The sequence below is a fragment of the Amphiura filiformis genome, chromosome 16 (assembly GCF_039555335.1).
Source record: "Amphiura filiformis chromosome 16, Afil_fr2py, whole genome shotgun sequence".
NCBI classification, from domain to species: Eukaryota; Metazoa; Echinodermata; class Ophiuroidea; order Amphilepidida; family Amphiuridae; genus Amphiura; species Amphiura filiformis.
Window position 1 is genome coordinate 43,139,328 of NC_092643.1, and position 14,523 is coordinate 43,153,850.

Sequence of the window (14,523 nt, forward strand, 5' to 3'; positions counted from 1 at the left end):
ATATTTTGTTTTCTCATTATAATGCTTCAATCATGTTTTAATTATAGGGGAAAACTATCGTTCAGTAAGATAGGTCATACTGGGTATAGGTCAATCTACTTGGGTTGTGGCAAGTTGCGATTGACCAATGAATTGGTGTCATTATCTCATGAATATGTATGAGGTGTAATAATAATAATAACTCTCTGTAACTATATTGTACAAACTTTGTATTTTGGTACATATACTAAATAAGTTGAAAAAAATAATTGATAACTAGTCCTGCAGATAATGATGATCTGGTTTCAGTGATACAATACATGTAGGATACTATACTTTCTGTCCAAACTAGTCCATACAGGACCAACGCAATATTTAGCACCATAATCAACGCCGTCAGGCGTTGGTCCTTACAAATCCGTTCGCTACCCCCAGCAGTGCACCCTCATTATAATAAACAGTGACCAAAACCAAACCAGTCGATAAGTTACGTCATGAATCCAAATATGGGAAATAGTCCCGCCCATCATTCGGGCCATCATTCAACCGCATCTATTACATAACTGGGCCGACTCTCAAGTCATCTCAAGTACTTGGTATCCCAATCGATTGATTGTGTGACCCTTAAGGGTATCCGTAGGGAGAACACTTTGTTTTACGGCCAGGTCTGGCCAGGTGCATGTTTGTTCGCAGTCTACAGGTGTAACTAGGTTGTTGTATATTCTATAATTTTCCTGGTGTGTTAACTGTGATTACATCTAGACACCAGTTTATTTTTTATTTGAACGGGACCCTAATTTAATGAGAAAACGCCGAAAAAGAGAGGCCCGGCAAAAGCCGATTTGCAGACAATTTTGTAGCTACAGACAGCTCGTATTCCATATAACAACTACGGAAACCAATCAGTGCCAGAAGTGTTGATTTATATTTCATCCACTTAGGTTTGGCTTAACCCACTAAAAGGTAAAACTTTAAGGCTGATCATTTTAATTATAAATGTAGTGTGTGTGTAAAAGTATATTTCTCAAAATGGAGGAGAGCGCCTATGACTATTGTCCGTTCTGTCTACATGGTCTATGATAATTATTTTCTTACGAAATATATTCACTTAACACAGACCACGGTTGCCAAACAAATGAGGGCAAACCATGGGTCAAATCATTGAAAAATCGCCCAATATTTTTTTTTTTATCAACCGTTGGTTTCTATGAGATAAAAACTACCAAAAGTCGCGTAAGCCAATGTTGAGAAGTCATGCAATATTTTTCTTAACCATCAATTGGTGTCTATAGGACAGGAAATTGTCGCGAGGAAAATCTTCAAAACTCATCCTATTGACCTAGGCCTATTACATCGCGGGTTTGGCAACCCTGCAATATATACAGTTATATAACATCGCACCGCATTGTGAGGTGAACGAACTGAATGTTGACATTGTATTCAGGATTTAAAACAAGAACTGTCTTTAACCAGACAATGCGGTTGGTATAAAACATAGCGTGTGATATCATGATATCAACTTTAAAATCTAAAAACAAAAGTAAAGAAATAATTTAGGGCGAAATAAATAAACAGCGTACAGCAGGTGCTATCTCATAAGAGGAACATGAAAAAAACCAGCAGAGAGCATGCACCCCAGTAAAGAGTTAAATAAAGCAAGGAAAAATCATAATGTGCAGAAGGCCTACTTTTCGGATGATATTCACAGAAACAAAAATAAAGAACTAAAGATCTAAAAACAAAAGTAAAAGAAAATGAGGGCGAAATAAATAAACAGCGTACAGCATGTGATGACTTGTCAATAACGATAAGAGGAGCATATGTACCTCAATAAAGAGTTTAAATAAAACAAGGAAAATCATAATGTGTAGAGGCCTACTTTTCGGATGATATTCACTGAAACAGAAAAAAAGAAATAAGTTTAAAGAATTACCGTAACCACTCGGGTATAAGCCCCACCCCTAGATGGCAGATTTCACTTCAAAAATGGGGGTGGGCTTATAACCGGGGAGGGGCTAGTACTTGAATTTAGAAATAAGAAATTAATATCCCCATTTGTATAATGCCCAATGTACTAGTAATTTCTATCATCTACATGTATGTCAATTTCTTAAAATTCTAAGTGTAGAATGTTAATTATCAACTGATATTTTTTTATATTTGTTCTTAATGTGAGAGAAAAGCATTGATTTGATTTATGAACTTGGCCAAAATTTAGTACTGGGCTTATAGCCGAGTGCACCCTTGTTCCCAGAATGTTTTGAAAAATAGGGGGTGGGCTTATACCTGAAGGTGGGCTTATACCCGGGTGGTTACGGTATATATTTTAAGATTAGATAATGAACAATCATACATACAAATGTGACAGGTGTCTGATGATATTTATACACTTCGAGCAAAAAATAAAGAACTACTTAACACGCGACATAAATAAATAGCCATAGCCATATTTTATGAACGAACTGAATGTTGACATTGCGGACCAGGATTTGAAACAAGAACTGTTTTCAAAAAGAAAGCGCGGTTGGTATAAAAACATAGCGTGTGCTATCATGATATAAACTTCAAAATCTAAAAACACAAGTATAGACATAATCTAGGGCGAAATAAATAAACAGCGTACAGCAGGTGCTATCTTGTCAATAATGATAAGAGGAACATGAAAAAAACAGCAGAGAGCATGCACCCCAGTAAAGAGTTAAATAAAGCAAGGCAAAATCATAATGTGCAGGAGGCCTACTGTATCGGATGATATTCACAGAAACAAAAACAAAGAACTACGTTAGTACGTTTAAAAAATTATATAATTTGAAATTAAATAATGCAAAATCATACATAAAAATGTGACATGTGTCTGATGATAATTATACACTTCGACCAAAAATTTAAAAAATACTTAACACGCGACATAAATAAACAGCCATCTATCAAGAATGACAAGAGGAACATGAAAAAAAACCACCTAATATATGAGAGCATGCACCCCAATAAAGAATTGCTTTAAAATAAAACAATGAAAAATCATGACATGTGAAATGTATGTTGATACACTTATAAATAATACTCAAAAAAAAAAAAAAAAACACCTTATCTACCGATATTTCCACAGTTAAACATACTCAGTGATCACTTGTACTAAAACAAAAATAAAGAAATACTTCACAAATGATAAGAGGAACACATAAAAAATAAATAAGCGAGAATGTCTTAAAAAAAATTAGTAAAAGATAAAATAATGATAAAAGCATTACAAGAAGGGCCAAAATATTTATCATAAAAAACTTATTAAATGCTCATTTGCTCTAAGATATTTAATGTTTACAATTTACTCCTAGTTTATCATTTATTTATTATTTATCTAGGCTTATATATATCTTTTATTTATTTATCTATTAATTTATCTATTTATCAATTTATTTCAATATCATTATTATTAAGTGCCTATTTATAATGATATTTAAATCTATCAACATTATGCTTACGTCATCCAGGAGTTATTATCCCACTTGAAATCGCCATATAAACACAAATTAATAAAGAAATACCCAATGGGTGAAATAAAAAGCATGATCTATCTTTTCAAGAATGAAAAGAGCATATAAAAATATAACAGAGCATGTCCTATAAACATGATAAAGAATTATTTAAAATCGTACAAATGTGAAACATGTAATATGACATATACTTAAGGGATCTGGAATGAAGCGTTTTTGAGCGTTTCGACAGTATTTTTTGGGAAATGAGAGCACATCAGACATATCGAATTGCATTCTGAATCGAAGAATGTCTTTCTCATATCAAATAATTTTCATTTTTGAAATTCACGATATAATGCAAATTTTATGACAAATTATTAAAATTTGATATTTTTCAAATTTTTGATATATAACTCCTCGAAGTAAATTTGATAAATCTAATGACATATTCTTAAAGTGTATGTAGCTGGGAGGAAAAGCCGACGATCAATTGAAAATTTTGACCTTTCATATTGAAGATATGGATTTTATTTCCCAAAAAGACCTATTTTTTTGGGGGAAATCCATATCTTCAATACGAAAGGTCAAAATTTTCAATTGATCGTCGGCCTTTCCTCCCAGCTACATATACTTAAAGAATGTATCATTAAATTTATAAAATTTACTTCGAGGACTGTTATATATCAAAAATATCAATTTTTAATGATTTGTCATAAAATGTGTATATACATTGCGAATTTCAAAAAATCAAAATTATTTGATATCAGGACATTCTTAGTATTCAGAATGCAATTCGATATGTCTGATGTGCTCTAATGTCCCACAATAAATACTGTCCAAGCGTTCATACCCCAGCCCTTAACATAAAACAAAATAAAACGGTCATGATAATATGACATTCAGAGCGAACACCACTAATGAAGCGTCTTGGTTGAAATGCGTGAAAATTAATGTCTTTCTTTGCTCAATTTGAGGCCTTTTTGGCTCTCATAGATGCCTGATGTACCCCGTTTCATTTTATTAACAAACAAGGTAGTATAGTTTCTCTCCATTGATTTTGCAATAGCGTCTCCAGGAGGGGGGCTCAGAGGGCTTTCAGATTTATGCGGTGGGGGGCTTAATGGCTAAAATCGCAAAAACCGCCTGATTTTACATATCCCTCTAGCGTTGGTTGTCAGTAGATTGCAGTCACTCCTCATCAAGTGTTGACACAGACAACATGGCTGTTGAAACGTAAGCAGTAAGTGCATTTTCTTGGATCAGATACTCCGAACTCTGGTTTACTAGTTTACTCTACCGATCCTGATGAATTTGTTCAATCAATAACGATATCTGGGGACCAATCACAAGCCAGATTCATTTAAAGATGCATTACATCATGACCAATTTTAGTTAGGCCAGAAATTGGCCTAACTCTCCATAGAATCCCGTGTTAAAATCCCAGTCAGTAGTCCACTTGGGAAGCTAACAAACAGAGGGCACGGTGACTGAAAAGATTAGATGTGAAAATCTCTCAATTGTGCACAAATAATAATCAGAGTTTTAAGCTTAAATGCAATAGCCAGAAGCACAATTGGCAAGTGGAGTACGGAGAAGTCTAGCTACACCCTGGAAGGAAAAAAAACAGTATTTGAAGCGAGGAAATGTGCAATATGACTTAATGTAATACATTAGAAAAGGCTTAAAAGGCAACTATTAGGCCCTGATTCATATTTAATCATCATTTAGGCCTGTAAATTAGATTGTCTGTGTAAATTTAGCAGGATCCGACTTTTTATGACGACTTTCAAAATGTGTTACATTTCAGAAACACCAAGCTGTTTGTGAGGTGGCGTTAGCTGTATGGGTTATAGGTTGAACTTTTTACAATATTTCTGGAAAAAAAATCCTGAAATCCATATATTAATTTTTTACAATGGATGTAATCATCTGACCTTCTGCTTGCAGAAAGGGAAGTTTTGAAGAACTGAGTTGTTTTCCGGCCCCTGTCTGTACAGAAAGTCAGTGGGGGTTATTTACTGGTGTGCACCCTAAAAGGCCCTTGTCATAACCAATGGTGGCGGCATGATTTTTCCCGTGCATGAGGGTTTAGGGAAAATTAAATTATATGTCTAAACTTGAGGTTGCATGTGTAAAACATGGTCTTTTTTTAATGCATGTTTGGGGTATTGAAATGATATTTTTTTGGCTTGCACAATCATGGTAAAGATCCATGTCATACATAAGAGATTATAGGACATACAATACTTGGTAGGCCTAATGATAATGCGTAAACTTTGTACCTGTTAGGGAACTCAAATCAGACTGAAAACACAAAGCGTCATTCGAGGCTCTGTCTCACCAGTTGCATTTACAAGGCCCTTGTTATAACCAGTGGTGGCGGATGATTTTTTTTTTTTTTTTTAAGGGTCACACAAGGTTCTGAACAGAAACGTCACATACGGACCAACCCACACTACCGAGAACCGCGAATGCCGAGAACCGCGAAAGCCGAGAACCGCTCTAGTTTTGATAATGCAATCAAAGCAATACAAACTTTTGAGGTCGCTTACCAGTGCATGGAAGTAGTAGATATCTACTATTTTCCATGACCAGTGTAAATCGGGCTGGTATGAATTAAATGAGAGTTTTTTGTTGCTATATCAGTGCAGAGATAATGTAGGCCTAATCAGTGTTAACAAAAAGTCATTTGTATGATTCTAGGTTTGTTTTCTTTTTTTAATTTAATATTGTCACATTTGTCGATAGGCCTAACCGTGATACCATTAAAAAAGCTAAAAGAACATCAATTATACACACCGTTTATTTGGAACTGAACTTTGATTTATTAAAGTCATAATATACGATCTTATAATATGAATTTGGTTAATTTTTTTCAAACCTGATTTTATGGCATATTTGTAATGTATACACATGTCACAACTTGCATTTAAATGGAATCAGCCAAATTTGTTGTGTTTGTAGGTAAACAGAGCAAAGTTAGACATAAAGTCATAATTCAAAATTATGACTTTATAGAACTGCGTGTTAAACGGCCAAAATAACAAACAGTGTTTACCTCGTTATTTCAGTTCAAAATGGACAGAAGCCATTCCCGATAATTAGGGCCTATTACTGGTATTATTTCAGCATTTTGAATATATAATGACAAATTAAAAATTTGAAGAAATCGTACATTAACCCTTTAACACCAAACTGGAAATAACAGAGTGAGTAAAATAAAATAAAAGGCGGTACCACTCGCAAGTAGGCCTACTGTTGAATGTGTTGATATTTCAAATGCATGTGAAAAAAAAGGCGGAAAAAAATCACAGTATATTTCTTTAATCCCGAAGGCATGAAAGGGCCTGTGATTACTATTTGAATTTAGGGTTTTGATTTAAACTATTTTAATATCAAATCTTTAAAAAAAAACATGGTCTTCTCGTTTGAACCGAGGGGCATGGGATTCATCACTTTTAACTACGTCATTCACGGACGGAGCTGAGGCAAAGTTACAAACAACTAAAGACAAGACAAGACAAAATTTTAAAAAGTGCACTGCTTTCATCGTTTTTCAATTTTTGGCAGCCGTCTGTTTGTATGAGGCGAGGTCAAAAAAAAGGAACACTGCAAAATCTAAATGTTTATAGGCCTAATTTGCCATATTTGGAAGAGATACAGTACTTAAAAAGCTAAGGAGCGTTCATAAATACTTGGGGGCTGGAAAATTTTGATATCGGTATGTCAAAACTTTTTTGACCCCCTACACATGTGTTAAACTTTTAGAACCACTTTTTTTGGATCCTTTTTTTGTATACACCAAAATATTTTGTACCCCCACACCAAAATCACTAAAAACACCCGTTTTAGGCCTACTTATGAATTCCAATTCAAGGGGTCATAGGTCAAAAACCATAGGTCGCAGAAAAATGTTATGATTGACGTTTTTGATCCAAACATCCATCTTAGTAAACTGATACACTTTGCAAGATGTATATGTCAATTTTCAAAAAAAATCCCATATAAAAACTTGTTCTTTTGGTCAAAACTGAACAAAAATCACCAAAAAATGCCATTTTTTAAATTAAATGTATTGAATAAAGCGATGATCTTTTTTTGCCTTATTCCAGGGTCCTAAAATAATGGAGAAAATTTGAACATCATTAAATGAAGAGTTTGGTTCCAAAAGGCATTAAGTCCAAAGACTGTTTTGTGGGATTTTTATTTGAAAATATTGAGTAGCAGTAACCTTGCCACTCTAATAACATTGGCGTAGTAGAATATATAGTTATAACAATAATATTTTGGCAAATAATTGCAAATCCCTTTAACTTCCCACGTGCGAAGAAGAAAAGGACATCAAGTGCAATGGCAGCCATTTTAAAACCTTGGATTTGACAATTTTAGGGGACAAATCTATTATTGAAAGAGAATAAGCCAGATGTGCAAACATATCCATTCCAATCGTTAAATGTCATTTAAACTTTAGAATGTAAAAATATTCCAGCAAAATGTTACACAAGGCAGCTATTGAACTAATGCCTTTTGGAAACAAACTCTTGAAATATTGTGTTAGTAAAGAAAGTGAATAGACCTACCTCACTTTAATAGGAATTGGACTAAACTACAAATCAAGTAAATGACTACATTTTATGGCGATGTCGACATTTTAAAGAAAATTAACACAAATTGGCGCTGACTGGAAAATAAAGCTCTTCCCATATCCTGTCGGAAAACCATGTCCATGTAAAATTTAGTTTATTGAAGCATGCAAAATAGCGGCGTCATCCATTTTTATAGTATTGTAAAACAAATAATAATAACTGAGGCCTAATGATAAAATGAAACGATGGCCACCCCCCAAAAAAAAAACCCTGTATAATGTGCGCAACCTACAAAGTGAAGAACTTGAAAAAGAACATTTCAGCCCGAGTCACGGGTCAAATAATCGCCTAGTATCTTCTTAACCATTGATTTATATGGGACAGGAATAGAGGTTATCCATGTTCTATAAGCCGCATGTCCTATCAACGACTGCTATACCTTGTTTAGGACATTCTAAAGAAGTACCTGCTGCATGTGCAACCATGACTGTTTCAAAATAGCCCGCCAAAGTCATGCAGGTAACTCCGAGGGTCGTGCATTGAATTAGTTTGAATGAGCGAATACTACGGGAACCAGTGCCTTTTGTTAGAAGTCACACATGAGTGAAGTGGATAACCTCTATTATCAAAAGTCCCGGGGAAAATCTTCAATAGTTTCCCAATTGAAGAGGACATAGATAAATTGAATGAATGAATGAATGGACATGATTATCGATATTGTTACGCAATAGTGGTGTTAGATCCAAAGCTGGAAGCTAGTAGTTGGCAGGTGGAAGGCAAGTCTAATCTGATTGGCTAATATCGTCAGTAGCTGTCAGTAGGCGTGGTTAGTCAGTTTGACATTTCCCTTGACTTTCCAAGGGAGGATATGTCGGATCTATAAGGACCAACGCCTGGCGCGTTGATTATAGTACTAAATATTGCGTTGGTCCTGTATGGACTAGTCCAAACCTGTCATGCTGCGCGTACACACATAAAGCAGTCAACAACAAACAAGTAGGGGCCTACCAAGGGTTTACACAAGTGGGAGACGGGAGCCATTTGGCGCCCAGAAACTGAGATGGACCCTGGTTCCATCTCAATTTTAGGGACACTTTTCTCACAAAACAGGCCCAATGGATAGTGAACCAAAAATATCAAATTCAAAGCAACTAATTCTTATTTAACTCATTCAGATGACCCCTGGATGACCTTGACCCACTAACCAGTACAAATTTGTTCTGTCTCGTGTCAAGATGCGCACCCACCCACCAAGTTTGAGGAACGTGCAACCGCTAGTCTTAGAGAAAAACAGTTTTTACTAATTTGACCTCAGATGATCCCTGGATGACCTCGGGTGACCGTGACCCACTAACCAAAATAGCAGATTTGTTGTTGTTTATGATACAAAACCGAATTTTAGCCATCAACTGCTGACTGTATTTTTTACACATGTGGTCCGCGGTTTTGAGCAAATATCGCTCAAATGCATTTAGCATGCATTTGAGGTATATTGCAGCAGTTTGAGATCAAGGATTGTCCCCAGTTGCAGGTAAGTGCAGTTATCTTGTGTGTGTCCTTGTTTACAGGCAAACACTGACACACCCCTACAGCCATCCATACGGAAAAGTGATTACATAGTCTCTTAACTACGGTGAGACAAACATGCAGTATCCGCAAGAAAATAACATAGCAAATAATGAATTGGGGAGTGCCAGTGAGGTCAAGGTAAATTGTCCAAAGTGAAAACAGCAACACCTTCATAAGGCAAAATAAATTGTTTGCTTGCCCTCCACTGACCGACCCAAAATTTGACAAAATCAGGGTCAGCCCTTTAAAAAAAATTTTAGTTTTTAGTTTATAATTTTAATGGTTTTTATTACTTTTTATGTATCTAAATTTCATTTCAAAGCTGAATTTGGCCAACAATATTTTTTCTTATGAAGAAGATCATTACTGTAAACTTATTATAACATTTATAACTGTCCAAGACTGCATCAATGTTTCCAATAAACTTGGCGCCTTATGCCTGTAAATATGCGATCATTCTAATTGAATCCATTTCTATGGTGTATCTTGCATATTGAATGTCTGAAGTGAAGTATTGATGTATCTTTCCACATGACCAATGTTCATTGCCTACAGGCCTATACAGTATTGAGTCACTAAAAAAATAAAAAATTCTGACCGACCGACCCATCCCCCGAATCCCACTGAATGGCAATCAAACATTTTTTTGCCTAATTAAAAGCATAGCATGGGTCTTATCACTGATTCTTAACCCATATATACACAAAACATCTCATATCGCTTACATTTTTCTGGTAGCCACTGTTTTCTTCTTGACTCTGTTCCAGTTGACTCTGCATCTTTCCCAGCCTCTCTTCATATCTCTCAATCTCCTGGCTATGGTGGTCATTCTGTCTCTGGGCAGTCTCTAGATTCATTCTGACCATCTGCAACTGACCATCCCTTTCTGTAAGATCTTCCTTGACCATCTTCAGCTTGGCGCTAACATTGGATAGGTCATCTTCAAGCTGGATGATTCGGTTGTCTTTGTCACCAATCTAAGACAGGACAAATTGAAAAAAAAAAAACATATTAGAGCAGAGGTTCTCTGGAAATTAAATATATGTCCATACATGATTAAAGGGTTTATCTCAATGAGCTGCCTGGACAGGACATCATAAAAGTTGCAATCTCTGACTTTCACCTTCGTCAAAGCTGTATGTAAACGTGGCAATTTTAACAGACATGTTTCATAAATTCTTTGCGTGATTGGATTCACAATTTTACACACTAAATATTTGATTGCCTTGATTAAATCAAATTAAAAAGCTATATGAGGTTAATTTTTCATCACTAACTGTGACAATTTTTTTTTTCACCCTTGACACCAAATATTATTTTTTTTTGGTCCGAGGTGGAACAATTTTTTTTGGTCTGGGATGCAGCTTTTTTTTAATGCTCAGATAGCATGACAATTAAAAAAAAACACAAAAAAACTACCAAGCCCCCCCCCCCTTGATATCTAGTGTGCATCCCTAAGCGTACTGCTAACCATCCAGCGTGTATTATTTTCCATACGGTCCTTTGCACACGCTTGACATCACGCATGTTTACGTGATAGTTAACGCATTAAAGGAACCTTGCAACAGATTATACCAAGAAACATACAGATATGTGACACGATCAAGGGAAATGAGTGGGATGTCGCTAATATTGATTTTGAGATATTGGCAAAGAAAGTGTTAAAATTCTTTTGTTTTATATTGCTTTCAGCGATTGATAAATTGATGTAACTTCCCAAAGAAAAGTCGTATCAACATAGGGTTTTCAGTTTCTGAAAGCTCTAAATGTCCTCCTTAGAAACATGCGTAAAACTCATTTTTGACCAGGGCCGACATGTGACTCATTCCCCTTGATCATGTCACATATTGTTATGCAATATTGGACGTAAGCAGTGATTTCCAAAGAGAAGGTAAAATGATGAAACCGATAAATTCACAAATTTCATCAGATTATAACAAGAAACAAACAGACATCCTGACTTGTTATGCAATATTGGACGTAAGCAGTGATTTATTAATTTATTAATTTCCAAAGAGAAAGTAAAAGATTTATTAATTTCCAAAGAGAAAGTAAAATGATGAAAGATCCCTGATGAAACCGATGAATTCACATATTTCACACGGCCTTATTTTTATCAATGTTCAAAGGTCACTTTCAGTCACCTTCTGATTTTGATCAATATTTACCTACAGTTCTTTGTCAATACCATCAAAAAATTAGTTGCATATAGACATCATTTCTATCCATAATGGGCTACAGGGTGTCCCATAATGATTTATACCGTGTTTGAAAAAAAAAATATAGTCAACAGTACCTGATTTTGTCCATCTCTGATTTCTCTCTTGTAGCCATCATTTTCCTCTTCCAGTTGTCCTACGGTAAGCTTAGCTTCCTGTAACTGCTTGGTCATGTTGTTATACCTCTGTCTTTCTGCTTGCATCTCATCTCTTAAATCTTGAATGGTTGCTTCATGTCGTTTAACCTACACAAGATAAATATTGCAAAATTTATTCGGAAACTGACCAACCCACTTTTTGGCTGAGCCAGTTGATGTTTTTTGTTTGCCATGGTGCACCTGTAAAAGCCAGTAGTATGTCCATCATGAATGACCCATTGTGCCCCATTCACAAAGTACAATACAGACATACTACTGGCTTGGAACAGGTGCGTGTGAAACAAGGAACACCAATGCAGTAGCCAGGGCGTCTCGAAACTACCAACTTGCAAGTTTATGCTCATTTTGTGGTAGCAGGTCACATTTATGACTAACATTTAAGGACTCAATGCTTACCATAGCCTATGCTTATAATTTTCATTTTCTTTTTTTTTTTTTCCATTTTTATTCACCTGTATTTGGGCCTGGTGGAAGGGAAAAAAGAACATACAGACATGGTCCACCAGACCCCATCTTAATTACGGTAACCAAGATAGATGCAAAGATACAAATTAAATCATACAATCAGATTATGACAATGAGATTTAAATAATACTGCCCCACCGCGACAACAGGACCCAACCAATACCTCTGTTAAAAAATAATTTTAAAAAAAGAGCAAATGCTACGCACTACCAAGAGTGATGAAAAAGGCAAGCAGAAAAAGAAGTGGTAGCCCAGCAAAAGCATGAAAACACAAAGGCAACTGTTGGGTCCCCCTGCCATGGGTGGGCAGAATCAGCACCATACAACATGCATAATAAGATCAAACAAATAATGTTGGTTATGAGTGCATCAATAAACTAGACCAGGGATTTTCTACACAAAAACATAAATCCCACCCAAACACCCCCCTCAACAGTCAACGCACCCACCCATCCCCCAAACACACAAACATGCAGGACAAGTGACAAAACAAAACACAGAACCTTTCCCATATCACAGGGCAAATAATATAGTCCACCATGGCAAGAAAAAAAAATTGAAAAAAGGGGTAAAAATATATATAAAACACACCATGATAAATGAAAATTGCATCCCATTAAAAACCAAGATCAAAGGAAAATTTCTTAAAATGATTACCCTGTTTTCCCTTGCTATGCTTATAATTTTCAAGAAAAGAAGAGGAGATTACCGGGGAAGATGTTATTTTTTGATTCTTTCAATGAATACTTATGCAAGGACCTTCAAGCAAATGTAAGGCCAGTGATTATGCTGGTAGTCTCTTTAAAGGGATCGGATAACAACGTTTGCACAGTATTTTTTGTGGGACATGAGAACACATCAATTTACATTATGAATACGAGGAATGTCCTTTCTGATATCAAATAATTTTGATTTTCTGCAAATCGCAATATAAAACAAATTTTATGACAAATTATTTAAAATTGATATTGTTAACATTTAACAGTCCTCGTAGTAAACTTTATAAATCAAATGATATGTACTTTAAATTGTATGTAGCTGGGAGGAAAAGCCGGTGATCATTTGAAAATTTTGACCTTTCGTATAGAATATATTAATTTTTTTCCCCAAAGACCTACAAATTTGAGGTGTTTTGGAAAAATGATATCTTCAATACGAAAGGTCAAAATTTTTAAATGATGGACAGCTTTTCCTCCCAGCTACATACACCTTTAGTACATATTATTCAATTTATAAAGGTTATTCGAGGACTGTTAAATGTCAAAAATATGAAAAATATCAATTTTTAATCATTTGCCATAAAATTTGTATTTATGTCCCGAATTTCAAAAAATCAAATTGATTTGAGATCAGAAGGACATTCCTCATATTCAGAATGCAATTTGAGGTGTCTGATGTGCTCTTAGGTCCCACAAAAAAAAACCTGCAAACGTTGATATCCAATTCCTTAACCACCTCCTTTGTCTAAAAGTGCATCAAATTGGTACCTCTTCCACAATAGGTTCCTCACCTGTTCTGCAGATATTCTCTGTTGTTGTCTTGTCTCTTCCACATGTCTCTCAAGCTGTTCTCTCATATCTTGAAGTTTCTTGACTTCACCTCGGATCACCTCTGTATCCTCACGGGCCGTCTCCAGCTCCTCTTTCAATCTTTCAACAAGATTCTGTTGGTCTTCTGCTTCCTCCTCATGAAGCTGTACCTGCAAAGAAAGCAAACAATGACACAAATGTTAACGATGTTCATGTCATTTACTTTACTACTGTACCATGAAATAACCTAAAATTTTGTCTTTCATTTGTGTTTTCTGATTTCTCACAACATTTGATTGCTTACCAAGAGGGGAGGCTATCATCCAGTTTACTCTTGGACGTCGTCTTTCATTGCTATCCATTTTGACCAAGTGTTATAAAAATCCAACAATCTTTAACTTATTTGACCTCAGATGACCCTAGATGACCTTGTAAAAGTATTATATTCTCAATTCATACTAACGTAAAAAGTTGTTACAGTTGAGTGCTTAAGAAAACCAAGTATTTATACATATTTCAAAAATATCTACTAATAATTATCC

The 14,523-nt window shown here is 35.3% G+C and overlaps 1 protein-coding gene across 1 annotated transcript in view; it reads right to left on the bottom strand.

The window, feature by feature from the left end:
* LOC140172662 (uncharacterized) overlaps window positions 1-14,523 on the bottom strand; it is a 162,602-nt gene that overhangs the window by 22,386 nt on the left and 125,693 nt on the right. The window contains exons 37-39 of the mRNA XM_072195794.1: window positions 13,963-14,151; window positions 11,907-12,074; window positions 10,336-10,587 (exon numbers count right to left, since the gene is read on the bottom strand). Coding sequence (XP_072051895.1) covers window positions 10,336-10,587; window positions 11,907-12,074; window positions 13,963-14,151 — 609 coding nt within the window. The remainder of the gene's footprint in view (window positions 1-10,335; window positions 10,588-11,906; window positions 12,075-13,962; window positions 14,152-14,523) is intronic.